At 40.6% G+C, this 14,679-nt stretch overlaps 1 protein-coding gene across 1 annotated transcript in view; it reads left to right on the top strand.

Annotated features, from left to right (window-relative positions):
- LOC100744796 (protein groucho) overlaps positions 1–14,679 on the top strand; it is a 118,859-nt gene that overhangs the window by 19,597 nt on the left and 84,583 nt on the right. Inside the window, exons 3-4 of the mRNA XM_012380684.3 lie at positions 7,924–8,030; positions 11,784–11,847. Coding sequence (XP_012236107.1) covers positions 7,924–8,030; positions 11,784–11,847 — 171 coding nt within the window. The remainder of the gene's footprint in view (positions 1–7,923; positions 8,031–11,783; positions 11,848–14,679) is intronic.

The raw sequence follows: 14,679 nt of genomic DNA, 5'->3' as shown, positions 1-14,679 counted from the left end.
CCCTGGGTCTGCGGGAAGCGAGGTTATATTCCGCCGGTCCTCTACTCCGCTGCATTGTGCGCACTGCCATGAAACGTCTAACCTATAATAATCATACCGATATACAAGACGAGCTCCGTGATGCTCGTCCCTCGTACATGCTGCACACGGCTGTTTCGCGTGTGTACATGTGCGACCTGAGCGGTAACGCGGCCGTCAATCCGCCATTGCGACATGGACGTGAGGTTACGCGCGTGAACGAGTGAAGCGAGCTTCAACTATCTCGTCTCTCTTGGCCTCGTCTCTCTGCCACCCAGAATGCATCACGGGTCTTACAAGAAATGGTAGCAAAAGCCGGCTTAACGTTCGATTGCTTGCATATCTTCGATGGATTCTCCAAGGTTTGTTGGAATAGTTCCAGTAATACAGTTCGTTAATGGACGAGGAAGAGGCATTCGCGTTCGAACTCGAGGCTTAGGTTCATTGTCGAGACTTTTCATCGATACGATATCTTGCTTGGATGGGTTATCTAGTCGTATATGTATCTTGGAATCTGACGTTTCACAGTGTTCGTTATTCTTAAACCGTAACTGGTAAGGCGAGGTCCTGTGAAACTCCAGGAACTTTTCGAATTTTCTCGTAATTTGCAAAGTACAGGTTTTGCGGTGTTGTATCGTTAACCGGTGTATAGCTTAATGGCTATCGATGTATTCGTAAGCCACAGTACCAGCTTTTGTAAACTTCTGAACATTTATGTCTACGTGATAAAGCGAGTATCATAGGTTTGATGGAAGTTATGATGCGAGGTACATGCATATTGTACCTATCGTCTATTAATTGCGTATAAAGCGTTCGTTAGAAGATTCTACCGCGGATATTGGTCGCTGAATGGACGCTTTCACGCCAGCCTACGTATACGCGACATTGGCGATTTATCAATTAACTAGATGTATTCGTTTTTGCCAGAATTATCCTCAAATATTAGCGCATTATGGCTTCTTCACAAAACTGCTCGCAAACGTATTTCTGCTATTAATAACTAATCAAAAAATGAATAAAAGAGAAAGAAAGAGAAGCACAGTTTTCTTCATAGACAAAACAGAGGAGTTGTTCTGAAGAGGTTAACGACACGTTGAGATTATTTTCCACAAAGCAGTAGTTATGTAGAAACCTTTAATAGCTTTAACCACGAGAGCTCTTTACCTGTAACAGCTTTAAGAATTTGGGCGATTTTTATAAAACTCTTCGTTGTTTTAAATATGGATGCAACGAATGGGTATAGCTACATCGGATCATTTCTGTAATTAATTAAAAGGAACTAGGACTTTCTTTCATTCTTCGATTGCTTTTATTTGTCCGGATATAAACGAGAAGTGTTCTCGCAATTAACGCGTTTTTATTTCTGTTTACTGTACAACGTTCTCGTTTACCCAGCATTGTTTACCATTCAGAGCAATTTACAAACGTATACAATTTGAGCGTGGCTCACCTACGCCACTGTTACAATTACAAGTCTCGTTTAATCGATAACTTTGCCAATAAGGAGACGTCAGTCAATTCACTGCTGTTAATGGACCGCTCGCTGTGTGCCGAAAACTACTGATATGTATTTACACTGCACGTGACAGTATTAAACCATACAAATCTTCGTGGCAAGCGCAATTCCAAGTACGGTAATAAAAAAAAAAAGAAAAAGAAGAGGAAGAAGAAGGAACAACGCTTATAATTCATCGCGTAATTTAACGCGTAGATGCGAGAAAAAATTATGTAAAATGTGTTACCCCTTTTTATCAGTTACTCGCTATCGCAACGAAGATTTACGTATTCTAACTGCGCACCTCTGAACGGCAGGAATTTCACCACGTGTTCTCCCTCTCTCCCTTTCACCTTGGTCTTCTTCTACGAGCAGTCTCCCTCCTGCTCATCCACCCTCTAAATTCAGTCTAGGTTCCCCTTACAAAGCGTGCCGGTATTTGTTAGCACATTTTATGTCTCGACATTGATTGAGCATACGTTTTCCTTCAAGCCGTTTCGCAGGCAGACATTTCAAAATGTGTTCCGTTTTATTATAACGAAGTTGCCTTCTTTTTCCCTCTGTGAAACGTATCCTAAAATAAATTGTTTACATAGAAATAGAACGGCGATGATCGAACAAGGTTTCAAGATAACTTGTTAATTTCTTAATATTTATATTCTTGGAAATTGAGGTCGATCGCCGTTACTTATTTCAGTATAAACGATTATCTCGGAGAACATTTTTGTTATATTTTACAATGATTTGCATTATATGGGTATAACTTTTAGTTTATTATTCTCCTTGATAAAACAATCTCTTTAGAATGATTACAGAGAGTGATATTATGATTCGATATGGTAGGCTTTCCTCTCCAATTCTTACTTCCATTCGCAGTCTCAAACACGACCAGCTAGTATCATTTCACAGATCGCTTATATTATCTTCCCGACAATGCAATTCTATTCGCATACATAAAATCACGGAAAGAAATCACCCATAACTCGGAAATTATTTACGACTCCTTATGACCCTACTTTCTGCCAGCTTTATGCGTTCGGTATCGTCAAACGTTTATTTTCATTTTAGAGAATTTCCTTTCAACTAACGCGATGAAATATCATCTCAAAAAAGAAAAAAGAAGAAAAAAAAATAAAGTAGGGAAGAGGAAACGAGTAGGACAAGAGAAAAAGGAGTCTCGATTCTTTTTCGACCGTTATCTTAAACTTTCTCAAATCCCGCGTAACTAGCCACTTTGATCCTCGTTTCCTTTATTTATCGTTTTATTGATGAACCACATGTGTAATTCAAAGACGCGCTAGGTGCTTCGAATGGCCTGGCCTGTTATTCGTATCGGTATACATTGACTATGTGGCCGTGTACGTATAGAAAAGTTGCGCTTATTCGTCAGTGTTCACTGCATATCGATACATCGATGTTTATTCAAGTGCAGCTACATCGGCTTCGTACGTCTGACTTTCAACAGCCTCGGAACACGATTTGAATAATTCCCAATAGCGTTGCCTCATCCAATTAGAATCCTTTCCGCGATATAAAATAAGGGAACCGAGGAGCAAATTCGCGCGAATAAGATGAAATAATGAAAAACAAATTTCAGCATAGCCCCTCCCATCAGCTCTATTTCCATATAGATCTATAGATGTTGAGGCGAATTTTTTTCGGCTGCAGTAACTCGAATCCTTCCAGGTTCGTTTTTCATCGTTAATCTCTTATTTCGTGATATTTTTTGTAGACACGAATATTGTCGAATATATCTGGTCAATTCATAAATTCGTGTATCTCTTGTAAGACTCATTCTACGAAGGAATTATGTGGTAGATCGGAACAAATCGTGAAATTTCCTATTTCTTTATGAATTTTTTATACCTAGAAACGCACACGAACTTGTAAATACGTGCAGTGTATTAACACTGTACATAAACTATACGCAATGAATCTCGCTTTATGAACAAGATCGATTTGAAATTAAGATTAAAACACTCCGCATTCGTTACGACTCAAGCACGTTGTATCCACTTTGAGTCTACAGTTTCTAATTGTAATGCCTATTTTTACGAAGTATAATCTACATAATGGAGATGCGATAAGAGGAAAGACAAGATTTATATTTTATAAAGCGGAAGGTTAAAACAAACTTCTGGAAACTTTATAATCGTAGAATTTGACACTCTTTTAACGCTACAATTGCGCATTTTTAATACGTACTTTGGTACGATGACTACGTAGGGAAAAAGACTGAAAGAAAGTCTTTTTCTCAATTTCATGTTTTCGTATGACTTTATAATATGCGATTGAATTTTAAAATCGTTTATGTGAAAAGTGCGACTTTCGCTGAATAGTATAGTCGAATAGGATTAAAAACGATGAAAATAACACGATGAAAATAAGTAAGTCTGTGTAATCAATCACGTTTCTGTTTCGATAAAAAGACGAACGTTGACGCTATCAAAAACGCTTCCGTGTTTTTTTTTCCTAATCGAACAAACGAAAAATATCCGATATCAATAACATTAACCATATAGTTCCGTAATTCTAACGTTAAATTTATTCCAAACTCATGTAACCTTAATGCACGACTTTCTTGAAAGTTGTGGACGGGCCCTTAGGGGGTTTCTCGCTTACGTCATTCGATCTTTGGTCTATCCTCGGCCCTGCGAAGACCTATTACCTTATTTACGATTCGCATGGCCATTATCTCTTGGCAACAAAGTGAACCAGCCGGTTTTTCGATACGATCCTCCGTATACACCACACACACGACACGCTATACCATGCCGTACCAAACACATTTACACGCGTATGCGCGCGCTTACACGTATATAGATGCGCTCACGCGTGCTTCTTCATTGATTTCGCTGGTGTGAAAGGGGAATCGGGCAGACAATGAATACAAAGGCCCCTGGTATATAGAGGCTGGGCAAAAGCGTGCTCTTGTCGAGCCGCCCCGAGAACGGAAGACTTTTGTCTTCGCTCGTTAATAACAGTTTTGACATAGTGGGAAAGGCATGGATGATTGGACGGCTTATGGGAGGCAAAGAAAATTATTGAAAAATTGATTTTTGCCATTCGAATCCGTTCTCTTTTGATCAGGGGCCGAAGCATCGATGCGTGACTCATCTTGTGCGCGCGGCCGCACCGTGAACATTCGGTTGGGCTGCTTTACGTGAACCTATATATCTATATACCTGTATATACATACATATGTGTATGTATATGTATATATGTATTTGATTCGTTAAGCTGAAAGAACTAAATCCGATGGTCGCGTCAAAGAACGGTCGAAAAAGTAGGGAAGAAGGGAAAGTAATTAAAAAAAATAAAGAAACGAAAGGGACGAAAATTGATGTCCTCGCCGTGTGTCGCGATACGCGCCCGATATCCAATATTGCGTTAATGCGTAAAACTCCCACGAATCGTTGTCGTTAATTAATGTCTTCGTGTCGGAGGGATTATTCGACGATGGTAATAGTCGATATATTGGCTGCGTTAAGGTATCTTTGAATAGGTAAATTTTTTTGTTTTCTTATTGCTGCACAGTATTCTAATTTTGGAGTATAAGGTAAATTTAATTTCGTCGAACGATCTGCCATTCGTATTATGTCGTATTCGATTATAGGACTGTAATTTGGTATATCGTGTTTAACATTGCGTATCAGAAAATACGAATCGAGTATATTTAAACTCGTACCGGTATATTCTCAATAGTTTTCAACGATCCTTTGCGAAACACGCTAGAAATAAAAATTGATTTCTTCGAATATCACGTATTTTGAGAAAAATACGTTACAGCGAGTTCACGCTAATAATGTCATTTACAAATTAATTTTAATGTCAAATATGACAGCAATAGAAAGCCACGAAGGGATACGTTTAATATCGATGTCGGGAATTATCGCGGATGGTGAGAGCACGTTGGTCAGATCGTACGAAAATTTTCATGAAAACGAATTGTCGTCCATCGTATCACATAACGGATATGTGTACGCTGGCGGGTTAACCATCGGAACAACAACCTGTTCGATGACTGTTCCGTTTGATGATTGCAACAAGTGAGGACCACCGTCGTCCTCTTCCCCAGCTTGTTCCCAAACCATTTTACCACCGACAGCCACTCCCCGTTTCGAATTCAACAAGTGGCCAAATCATTCTACGCGAGACTACGTAGCGTCGAAAAACTGGAATTTTCCAGCCGGCGGACAGTCATTGACCATTTAACGTCGTGTCGGAATATTTCTCTCTATCGAGAGATTTTGTCATTCAGCCCGAAATTCTACTCTCTCCCTCTCTCTATCCCCCGCTCCCACCCATTTTCTCTTTCTCTGTCTCCCATTTTCTCTTCGACGCACAATATCGATGTTCAATGATGCTACCGTAATCGTATCGGATTAATGATTTGATTGGAAAATGGAATTCCGCCCATTCTCCCAACAAAACTTCTCTCTTTGCACAGTAATAAACAAATCGTTTTATATCGAATTTCAATAAAGAGAACACCGGCTGATGTGTATTATAAGAATGTAAATGAACGAAAATAGGTATTGAATGATTGTAATGCTATTTAAATGTTAAAACAGTGTACAACATCGATATTGCTTTGAGCAAATGTATCTCTGTATCGGGTGTCAATAAAGAAGATGCTATTCTATCGGTAGAATATGACGAAAACGCAAATGAATAAATGATTAAAGGAATCGTAAAAAGAATATTCAACTTCAACGATCGTGATTCTACGATACATTCTATTTAAAGTCATTAGAAGATTAGTCTTTCTTAATAATTCCTTTAGCGCTTTTGAACTGTACTTACGAAATTAGACTGACATTGTATATTTACATGTATATTTAAATACATAATGTATATATATACATATACACACACACATATACTCTACGTAAGAATACGTGTGTATGTGTAACGTAATCATTACTGTCATCGGAAAGCTTGATCCTTTCCTCCGTAATTTCAACCGGTAGAGCGGCGTTGGTATACGTGGCTGAAGAACCCGTAGACACAGACCTCGTGCTACCTGGTGGAATGGGTCTCATTAAGGACGCCTTCATGGTCCTTCATCCTTGGCTCTTCAGGCCTCGTTTCTCCCTCTTAGGCAACGGAGTCGCTCGTCTTTTATACCTGGATGCCCTCTGCTCGCGTTTCTGAGCTCGGTTTCTGTGTTTGCGTGCGCCTTATGCGGTCGAAGGCCATTTGATAGTGGTTGCTTGTCATCTTCGACTTTAACCTCGTTACCATTTTACAGGCGTTTCTGGAACGAACGAACGAACGAACGAACGAACGAACGAACGAACGAACGCGTATACCGCACGGTTTTCCTTTAAATTCGGATTTGTTAAGATTTATTTCGGATTTATTCTACGGTCTCACCGATCTAAGGACCAGGCGTAATGTCGACTTCTCTTTTGCTTTCTTTTTCTCTTACCCCCTCTCTTTTACCGTGTATACACGATTTCCGGCGTAACGAGATTCCTTCGTTGCCTTTGCACCCTTTAACGAGTTTTTTCCCTGTGTATTTCGCAAATAGAGTTCCATCGTTGCGGCAAGACTGTTATCGTATCGTCTGTTTGTATTGTGCGAGTCGATAGAAATCTTGCTTGTTAACTCGTCCAGTTTTCTTACTCTAGATGAAGAGAACGCGTTTTTCTATACCACGAGTTGCGCGTAACAACGTTACTTGTGAAAAAATGTTGTACCATACTTTAGGCTACAAAGCTTTACAACGATTGACAACGGCATCGAGATACGAGGTATATTTTAAATGTCAGATAATTCTGATAATATAAGATTCAATTACAGCGGTTCTCGGCAATATTTTTCTCCTCTGTTTAATACCTCGAAAACATTGTTTTTATAAATCTTATCGTAGAACAAGATTCAAGATTTCAGTTTACGATCGACTAAATTTTTTATCCGCATACCTTCGTAATACGATTTTCCAAATATAAATTTTTAAAACGAGCGTGTTTCACATTTTTTCTTACTTCTTTTCTTTATTTTCCTTAGAATATAAAAAATGAAATATCTCGTCGAATGACACGAGGGCTCACGTTATTGTTTTCAAATGTACATATCTTTTTTGCTACAGCAAGCTACTATGAACGAATAACTACGGTTTAACAAACCACTATATTATATATATATATATATAAATAAAAGCATCTTGTTGCTTCAAATTACGCGTCGATTAATTACCACATAGAAAAAGTGGACAGTAATTTTTCTACAGATCGCAGCGTCTTCTCAGCGTGTACACGCCTGTACGACCATAACGCTTCGCCGTTTTAGCTGATCTATTTTTCGTTCTTTGTCGCGGCTGCTTTGTCGTGTATGCTAATCGAATTCCCTCCTCTTATTTTCTCTTTCATTTTCTTTCTTCCTCTTTTTTTTTTATGTTGCAGGGTGGCGGAGGAAGCGGTGGGGCTGCGGGAGGTCTGAAATTCACGGTGGCTGACACTTGCGAGAGGATCAAAGAGGAATTCAATTTCATCCAGCAACAGAACCACTCGTGAGTCTTTCTCTTTTCTTTGACTCTCCTCGCTCTCTCTCTCTCTCTCTCTCGCTTGCTCTTTGTTTTTCTTTCTCCACCACCTCCGCCCAACTCCCCCTTTCCAGTTTTCTCGTCTATTCATCCCTTCCGTCTCGCGTTCGCGTTTCTCGAAGATCCACGATTATTGACGCCGATGCTTGCCTCGGCTGTCTTCTGCCCATCTTTCCTCGCCTTTCCTCCTTCGTCCCGCTGCTCCCTGTTTCGAGGTTGTTTCAGAACCCACCCCGTTGACGCTGTTGCACGCCGATCGCTTCGAAGTCTCTTATCCGAGAGAGGAAAGTTGGAATTGTTTGCTCACGACGTCCTCTCCTCTCCCGGCTCCTAATAACGCGTCGAACGTTTCGAACGCTCGCGGGCTTCAGTCGCAAACCGGATACGCGGATAACAGGACGATCTCCAGTTGAAAATCTAACGCAAAGATTCGCGGCGAATCTATAGTGGCTGACAAACGTATATTTCGACGCTTATCAGAGAATATTTTCACGTATATGTTGCGCGTATCGTATAAAACATTTTGAAACCTTATTTAATACCGTAACAGGATTCAAAAGTAACGATTATATTGGTAACAATTGAAAGTAGCGTAGAAATGTACGTAGAAGTTACGAGATGTTTATTACATGTTATATATATATTTGGTAAAAAAATTGGTAAATAGTCCTTTCAAACGTATGTTCCGGTGATTACGAAAGTGGCCTTAGTCAAGGATCTAAAACAAACGAGTTTGTTATTATTCTGCGTTGCGTCCGTCTCGTATTACGTAACATTACGATAATCCGAAAACATGTTTGTAAACTAGTGGAAAGTGTACCGTTGAATCGAATCGGCTGTGACGTCGCCAAATAGGATTCACTTCAAACGCAAAGTTTTAAATATCTTGTAACGAGAAACACGACGTATGCCTCGGGCCTCTTTCATAATCACCGGTACGCACAACAAGTGCTAAAGATGATTCCACCGAGTATCTATCGCGGTTTACCAATGTGAATGGATAATCGGCCGTTTAAATTCTTTTATCATCTCTGCAAAATACATGTTTCTATGTTACATTTGCAGATTTGTTTCGAATACCTTACCAGCATAATCACGACAATCGCGTTTCATTACATTGTTAGTGTTATCTTAAAATGTTTCGTATAACGCGCGTAATATATTCGCAGGAAATTTCTATAACCGTTGGAATACTTTCGCGAGCGTACGTAGTACACGTAGAACGTTCGTTATTTATATATCAGCCTCTTGGAAGCTAAACCGATCGGCACCACTTTTTATTCGTTTCTCGATTCAATTACGCGAGAACACAGTTTAATATTCAATTCTGAAGAAACAAGTGATTTATTTTCTTTCGATTCGTTATCCCCACGGATTTATCGCAAGCAGATGACATAAACGATAGTAAATGCTACGGTAAATTGTAAAAAGCGATATTCGCAACATCGCTGGTTCTCGGTCTTTGCAACGGAGTTTCGATCGCGTACCGGGCTAACTTCCAAACTTGGTTTTTCTCAAAAACGAAAGCTCGCGCGTCCGAACATTACCCTACATTTCACGCTTTTTCTTTCTTCTTTCACGAGAAACCACGCGTTGCCCGGTTTTATCATCAGTCACCGGTTCGCATACTGTATACGTATCTTCGGATTAACCGGTGATTCGTTTGTCTCGTCGGAGGTCAGCTTCTACGAGAGCCGCTTAAACGCCTGTCTTTCGTACTTCGAATCACGAAAGTGACAAAATCGTATACGGTTTTGATCGGTGAGAAAGAACTCGCGCGACATCGCGTGCATGTCGACGATTTATGGTAATTGATAATCGAGGCTCGGACACGGTAATTAATCGACGTTCCGGCAAGTAGTATCCAGATGCAGGCGATGCTATAACCGTTAACGTTATTGGAACAGTGCTCACTTTCGGGCGGACGCCCGTGTAATGGGACCGTGTGTACAAATGTCTGCGTTTACGTATCATTAATTATCTCGCATGCCGCACTTGCGATACCGTTGAAACCGTCGGATGGACGGTTAAATTTGCGTTTCGTTGTTAACGCCCAGCTAATACGTGCTACGCGTACTCGCTGCTAGTCGCCACCCAGTGCGCGTATGTATGTCTGCCCCGGGACGTTCTGGCCTCGACGAAATTTTCCCGGTAATTCATGAACTTTCTGCTTGCCTCTTGGTAATTTTTTTTTACGACCTCGTGGAATTCGCCGCTCGCGAAAATTCAGCGACGTGCTTCCTTTTCTTGAGAAAAGCCACGGTTTTACAAAGCGTACGTTCTATTCCTAGACGGAGTCTTATTGTTGCACGGTCTTTCGCAATCTACGTTCTACAGTCTCGACCATTTTCGCCGTGAATCGTACTTCTTTTATTTCACTCGCAATTTTTATCGTCGCGCGGTTTATTGCATCATCTTTGGCAGTTTTATGAATTTTTATATTAACTTTCTTGCAACATACAAGTGTGCATTACAAAGCGACGAAAGTTCATGCGAAATCGTACTGTGCTGGCTACAGAAAGTATTTGGGATCCGTTGTTTCTGTTATAGTTTATACTAGTTTTCGAATCGCGTTAAATTCCATGTTACTTGCAGGTATCTTCATATGGTTACAAAAATACTATAAAAATGAAACGTAGAATCGGATAAACGGAATATTTCGTTGGAAATAGAGATAGATACGCGCAAATATCTTTCGTAGCTACTGTGCCTGGCGTAAATGAATTTTCTTAATAATCATTTTTATACCAATTTACATAACGATTCGTACAATCGGCAGGCGAATTTCATTATACGAACAGTATTTGTAAACGTATGGATTTTTGGAGCCACGTTGATTAGCTTCGATAATTAGAACGTAGAGAAAAATGACCATTAGGAACGTTATTTTTTTCACTTACCTGGAAATACGCGATTACTTACGTCATCTTGTGGCGAGAATTGTATAAAAAGCGAAGGTGATCAATTCTTTCCGAGAAGCTCGTAAAGTACCTACGTACACAGGCCATGAAAATTCGATCGCAGAGAATGATTAAGATCCACTTTTGATATTCGAATAACTCTAGTTATAAATAGTATCTCAATTTCGAGCGAATCAACGTGGACCTTATTTCAAAATTTAACTCATAATGGTTACCGCGTAAAATGTATTTCTTTAATAAAAATACGAGATACATCGCGTTAAAATTGCGCGCGAGTGAAGTTAAAACGATTCCAAGAGCAACTTTATACCATACGTTCCGATCGATTTTCCTCGGCAAATAACGCGTAGAACGATCGGATATTTGCCAAAATGTCCCCGGCAGGTTCCTCTTCCTTTATTCATAGCTGGGCTTCTTTTTTTTAGATTTTCAGTGGTCGGGTCGCCCGCCGCAACCGCCAACACCGCCATAATCTCATTTCTTCTTATTCCTTCAGCTTTTTCGCCGGAGAACTCGATCTTACTTTCTAGAGACACACCGCGTTCTCTTCCTCCTCGAATTCAAGATGCTGCAAATCCCAAAGGGAAAGGAAGCGGTCTTGCCCTATGCGCTTGCACGTATTTACACGTACACACACAAGCACCCACACACGCACATTATACAATATATATGCATTTAGGCACACATGTACATACACGTACAAACACACGCATACAAAATGGTCCTGAACGAGTGCGCGCGATTTCTGCTTTAACGCATTTCTGACTAGCTCTGTCCTCAATCGCTTTTCACTTTTCAGACTGAAGATCGAATGCGAGAAACTGGCCAGCGAGAAGACCGAGATGCAGAGGCATTACGTTATGGTAAGGCACTTTGTAAGTTCGTCTTCATGTCTTTTTATCTTCGTATCGAGTACAGCTTATTCGCGGCAGTTGAAAACATCGCTTAGATGACACTCAGACGAACTCGAGCGGATTCGATGAATCGTCGCACTGTTATCGCGCGTGGTTACGTGTTTCTTTGGAGTACAAAGTTTCGTGTGACGGAAGTTGCGAAAATTATCAAAATTCTAGGATATAAAATTTAGAAAGATCGAAGGCTCTGTCGATCGGAAGGGAAAGAAAGATATAGACTTTATATTCGAAAGCGCAAAAGTTACTACGAATGCTAGTCGACTGTGAATCCACAGCAGGTGCAAAGTGATTTGATTCTGATCAACTTTCAGTTGGTTTTTCTTCGTCTGTTCAAGCGACTGAAAGCCGAGCTTCCTCTCTACCGCAGCAGTTTCTTCGATTAAGATTCCTACGACTGTCAAAGTCGTTGAAATTATCCAGGTTAATAAAATTGTCAGAACGTAAATCGAAGACGTGTTAACTTTTGTGAATGCAGAATTATTTCAACGTTATTGTGTTTCTATACGTAGAAATCGAAACAAGCATCGAATAAAAAGGAAATATTACAATTACACATCACGGTAGTGCGATACATCCTCCGATAGTATACATCTTTTGTTGTTATCTTAGTTATAATACACAGACTGGAATTGTCGAAAGTCTTGTGCCGGTGCACGTGCTTCTATTGTTGAAATTATCGATAGAGAGGGTAATCGTAGCCACGGAATCGGGTTTTATAAGCAACGAGGTTACAGGGCCATTATTGAACTCGGTAATCTTTGTCGCAACCCTCCCCGACACGGGGCAATGGAGAAAAACGATCGATATTGTTCTCGCTTCATATTGCCGGCTCTTCGATTCAGTTCCCATCAGCACGAAGGCAATTAGCTCAACCAACCGTACTAATCGTATCGTCATCGGTAAGGAGCTTAACTTGGACTTACCTATATTAAAGTGCGGCATTAACGTGGACCAAAGTATTTGCCACGGGAGTCCATTTCATTTCTCGCTTCTTTATTAAATATTTATTATCGAACAGTTCAGGAATTCGTTGTTCCTTCGTACCTCTGACCAATCGATGCGACAGGATCAAAGGAGAAGTGGTGCGAGTAACATTGAAATATGAGGGAATCGCGAGCAAAGTTAAACTTCGATGGAAAGATCTAACAAAGGGAAGCTTAGAAATTCGTAGTACAATTTTTGAAATAAATTTCTCACTGTTACATCGATGATTCTCGTTTTCCGTGTTTACATCCTTTTTTTCTGAAAAAAGTACTCTTGCGTGATTTTTCTCTCGTATCGAGCCCTTTCCATCGCTTCGAAAGTCGCTCAGGGGAATTTCTAATTTCCCATAGGTCACGTTTTCATGGGCCACATGTTGGATAGAAAGCGATATTTTGTCCATCAAAGAAATAGTTTATTATAATATTAGGAATACTCGATATAATCTTCAATAGCTGAAATAAATTTCCATTGCGGGTTTGTTTCTTTAAAAACATGGAAACGTACGAAGATATGAATTTGTGTAAACATTCGTGTATTAATTATCATAACCCAGTACTGTATCGGAACAACTTAGAGAAAAAGAAAGAAGAGAAAGAATAGACGAGCCAAAAGATTCGATCGTTTGAAATTTTCAAACACGTTGAACATCTTTATTTTATTTTACCGTTTAGTCAGCAATTTGCTCTTGTGATCCGCGCTTTTACCTCGTAATTACGATTGTACCAGGCAAAATATTTGCCTATATCTTTATTTACGTTGCACGCTAAGCCGGCAGTTCCTTTGGAAAGTAATTTTCGCGTGTTTTGGTAGTTCGTGGGACGCGTAGAGGGAAGAGGAGGTTTTCGTGTAAGGGGCAGGTGACTAGGCGGGCGAAAGAAAAAGAAATCGGGTCGTCTGCTTTATTCGCGTGTATAAATTCACCGATATTTGAGAACGTGCTTTTACGCTGGCTGTTATGCTGTTCTGTAAACTGCTCCCTCCCTTCTGGTATACGAAAACGTATACGTCCCCCAGCGGAGTAGGGTCAACAGCCCTGCTACGATCCTCGGTCCTGGATTTATTTTCACCTCTGCCCTTCTCTTTTTTCCAAAAAAAAAAAAAAAAAAAAAAAAAAAAAAAAAGAGAGAAAAAGAAAAAATTCACCAATGGGGAAGCCCTCTATTATTTTAAACGCGTCTGCGAAACACCGTCTGCGAGCGTTATCTCGCAACGCGATCGTTTGCCGAGCCCCTTCGTTTCTCCTCTTCTCACCTGTATTATTTCGATATATCGCAATAACACGTTCATTTTGTCTCCGAGAGAAACATAGACAAGATGAGGCGAAAAAAGAGAGATAGGAAAGAGAGGAGAGAAAGAAAAGAGAGTGGAAAAAATGACGCCGGATGAGCGTGTGCGGCATGCAATGATCGATCCGAAAGCACGGAGCAGTTAGGCGACACGACTTCCATCGCAATCCCTCATCCCCGGGTCGCGAGATCGTACGCCGATGTTAACTGTACGTTTGATCGTAATTGTCGCGAACTGTACCATCTCTGTAAACTGCTACACCGATGTGACACCGTGCAAGCAACCAAGCAGCAAGCTGGGCCGAGTGGTTGGGGCTTGGGTTGAGGGGGAGGGGGTGTCAGTGGGAGTGGATAAGGGGTGGGGGGTTGGAGGTGACAGAGGGGTTGATGGGGGTTGAGAGTTGAGCCGGTAATCGATATCTCCAAAGTAAACGAAGAGAGGAAGCGAGAGAGAGAGACGAAGAGCCGAGTGACAGGGTGAAAGAGAGAAAGATAGGGGAGGGTTGGCGGG

Source organism: Bombus impatiens, unplaced genomic scaffold (genome assembly GCF_000188095.3).
Source record: "Bombus impatiens unplaced genomic scaffold, BIMP_2.2 scf_0106, whole genome shotgun sequence".
Lineage (NCBI taxonomy): Eukaryota > Metazoa > Arthropoda > Insecta > Hymenoptera > Apidae > Bombus > Bombus impatiens.
Note: the sequence above shows the minus strand (reverse complement) of the source record. Positions and strands in the feature narration are given on the sequence as shown.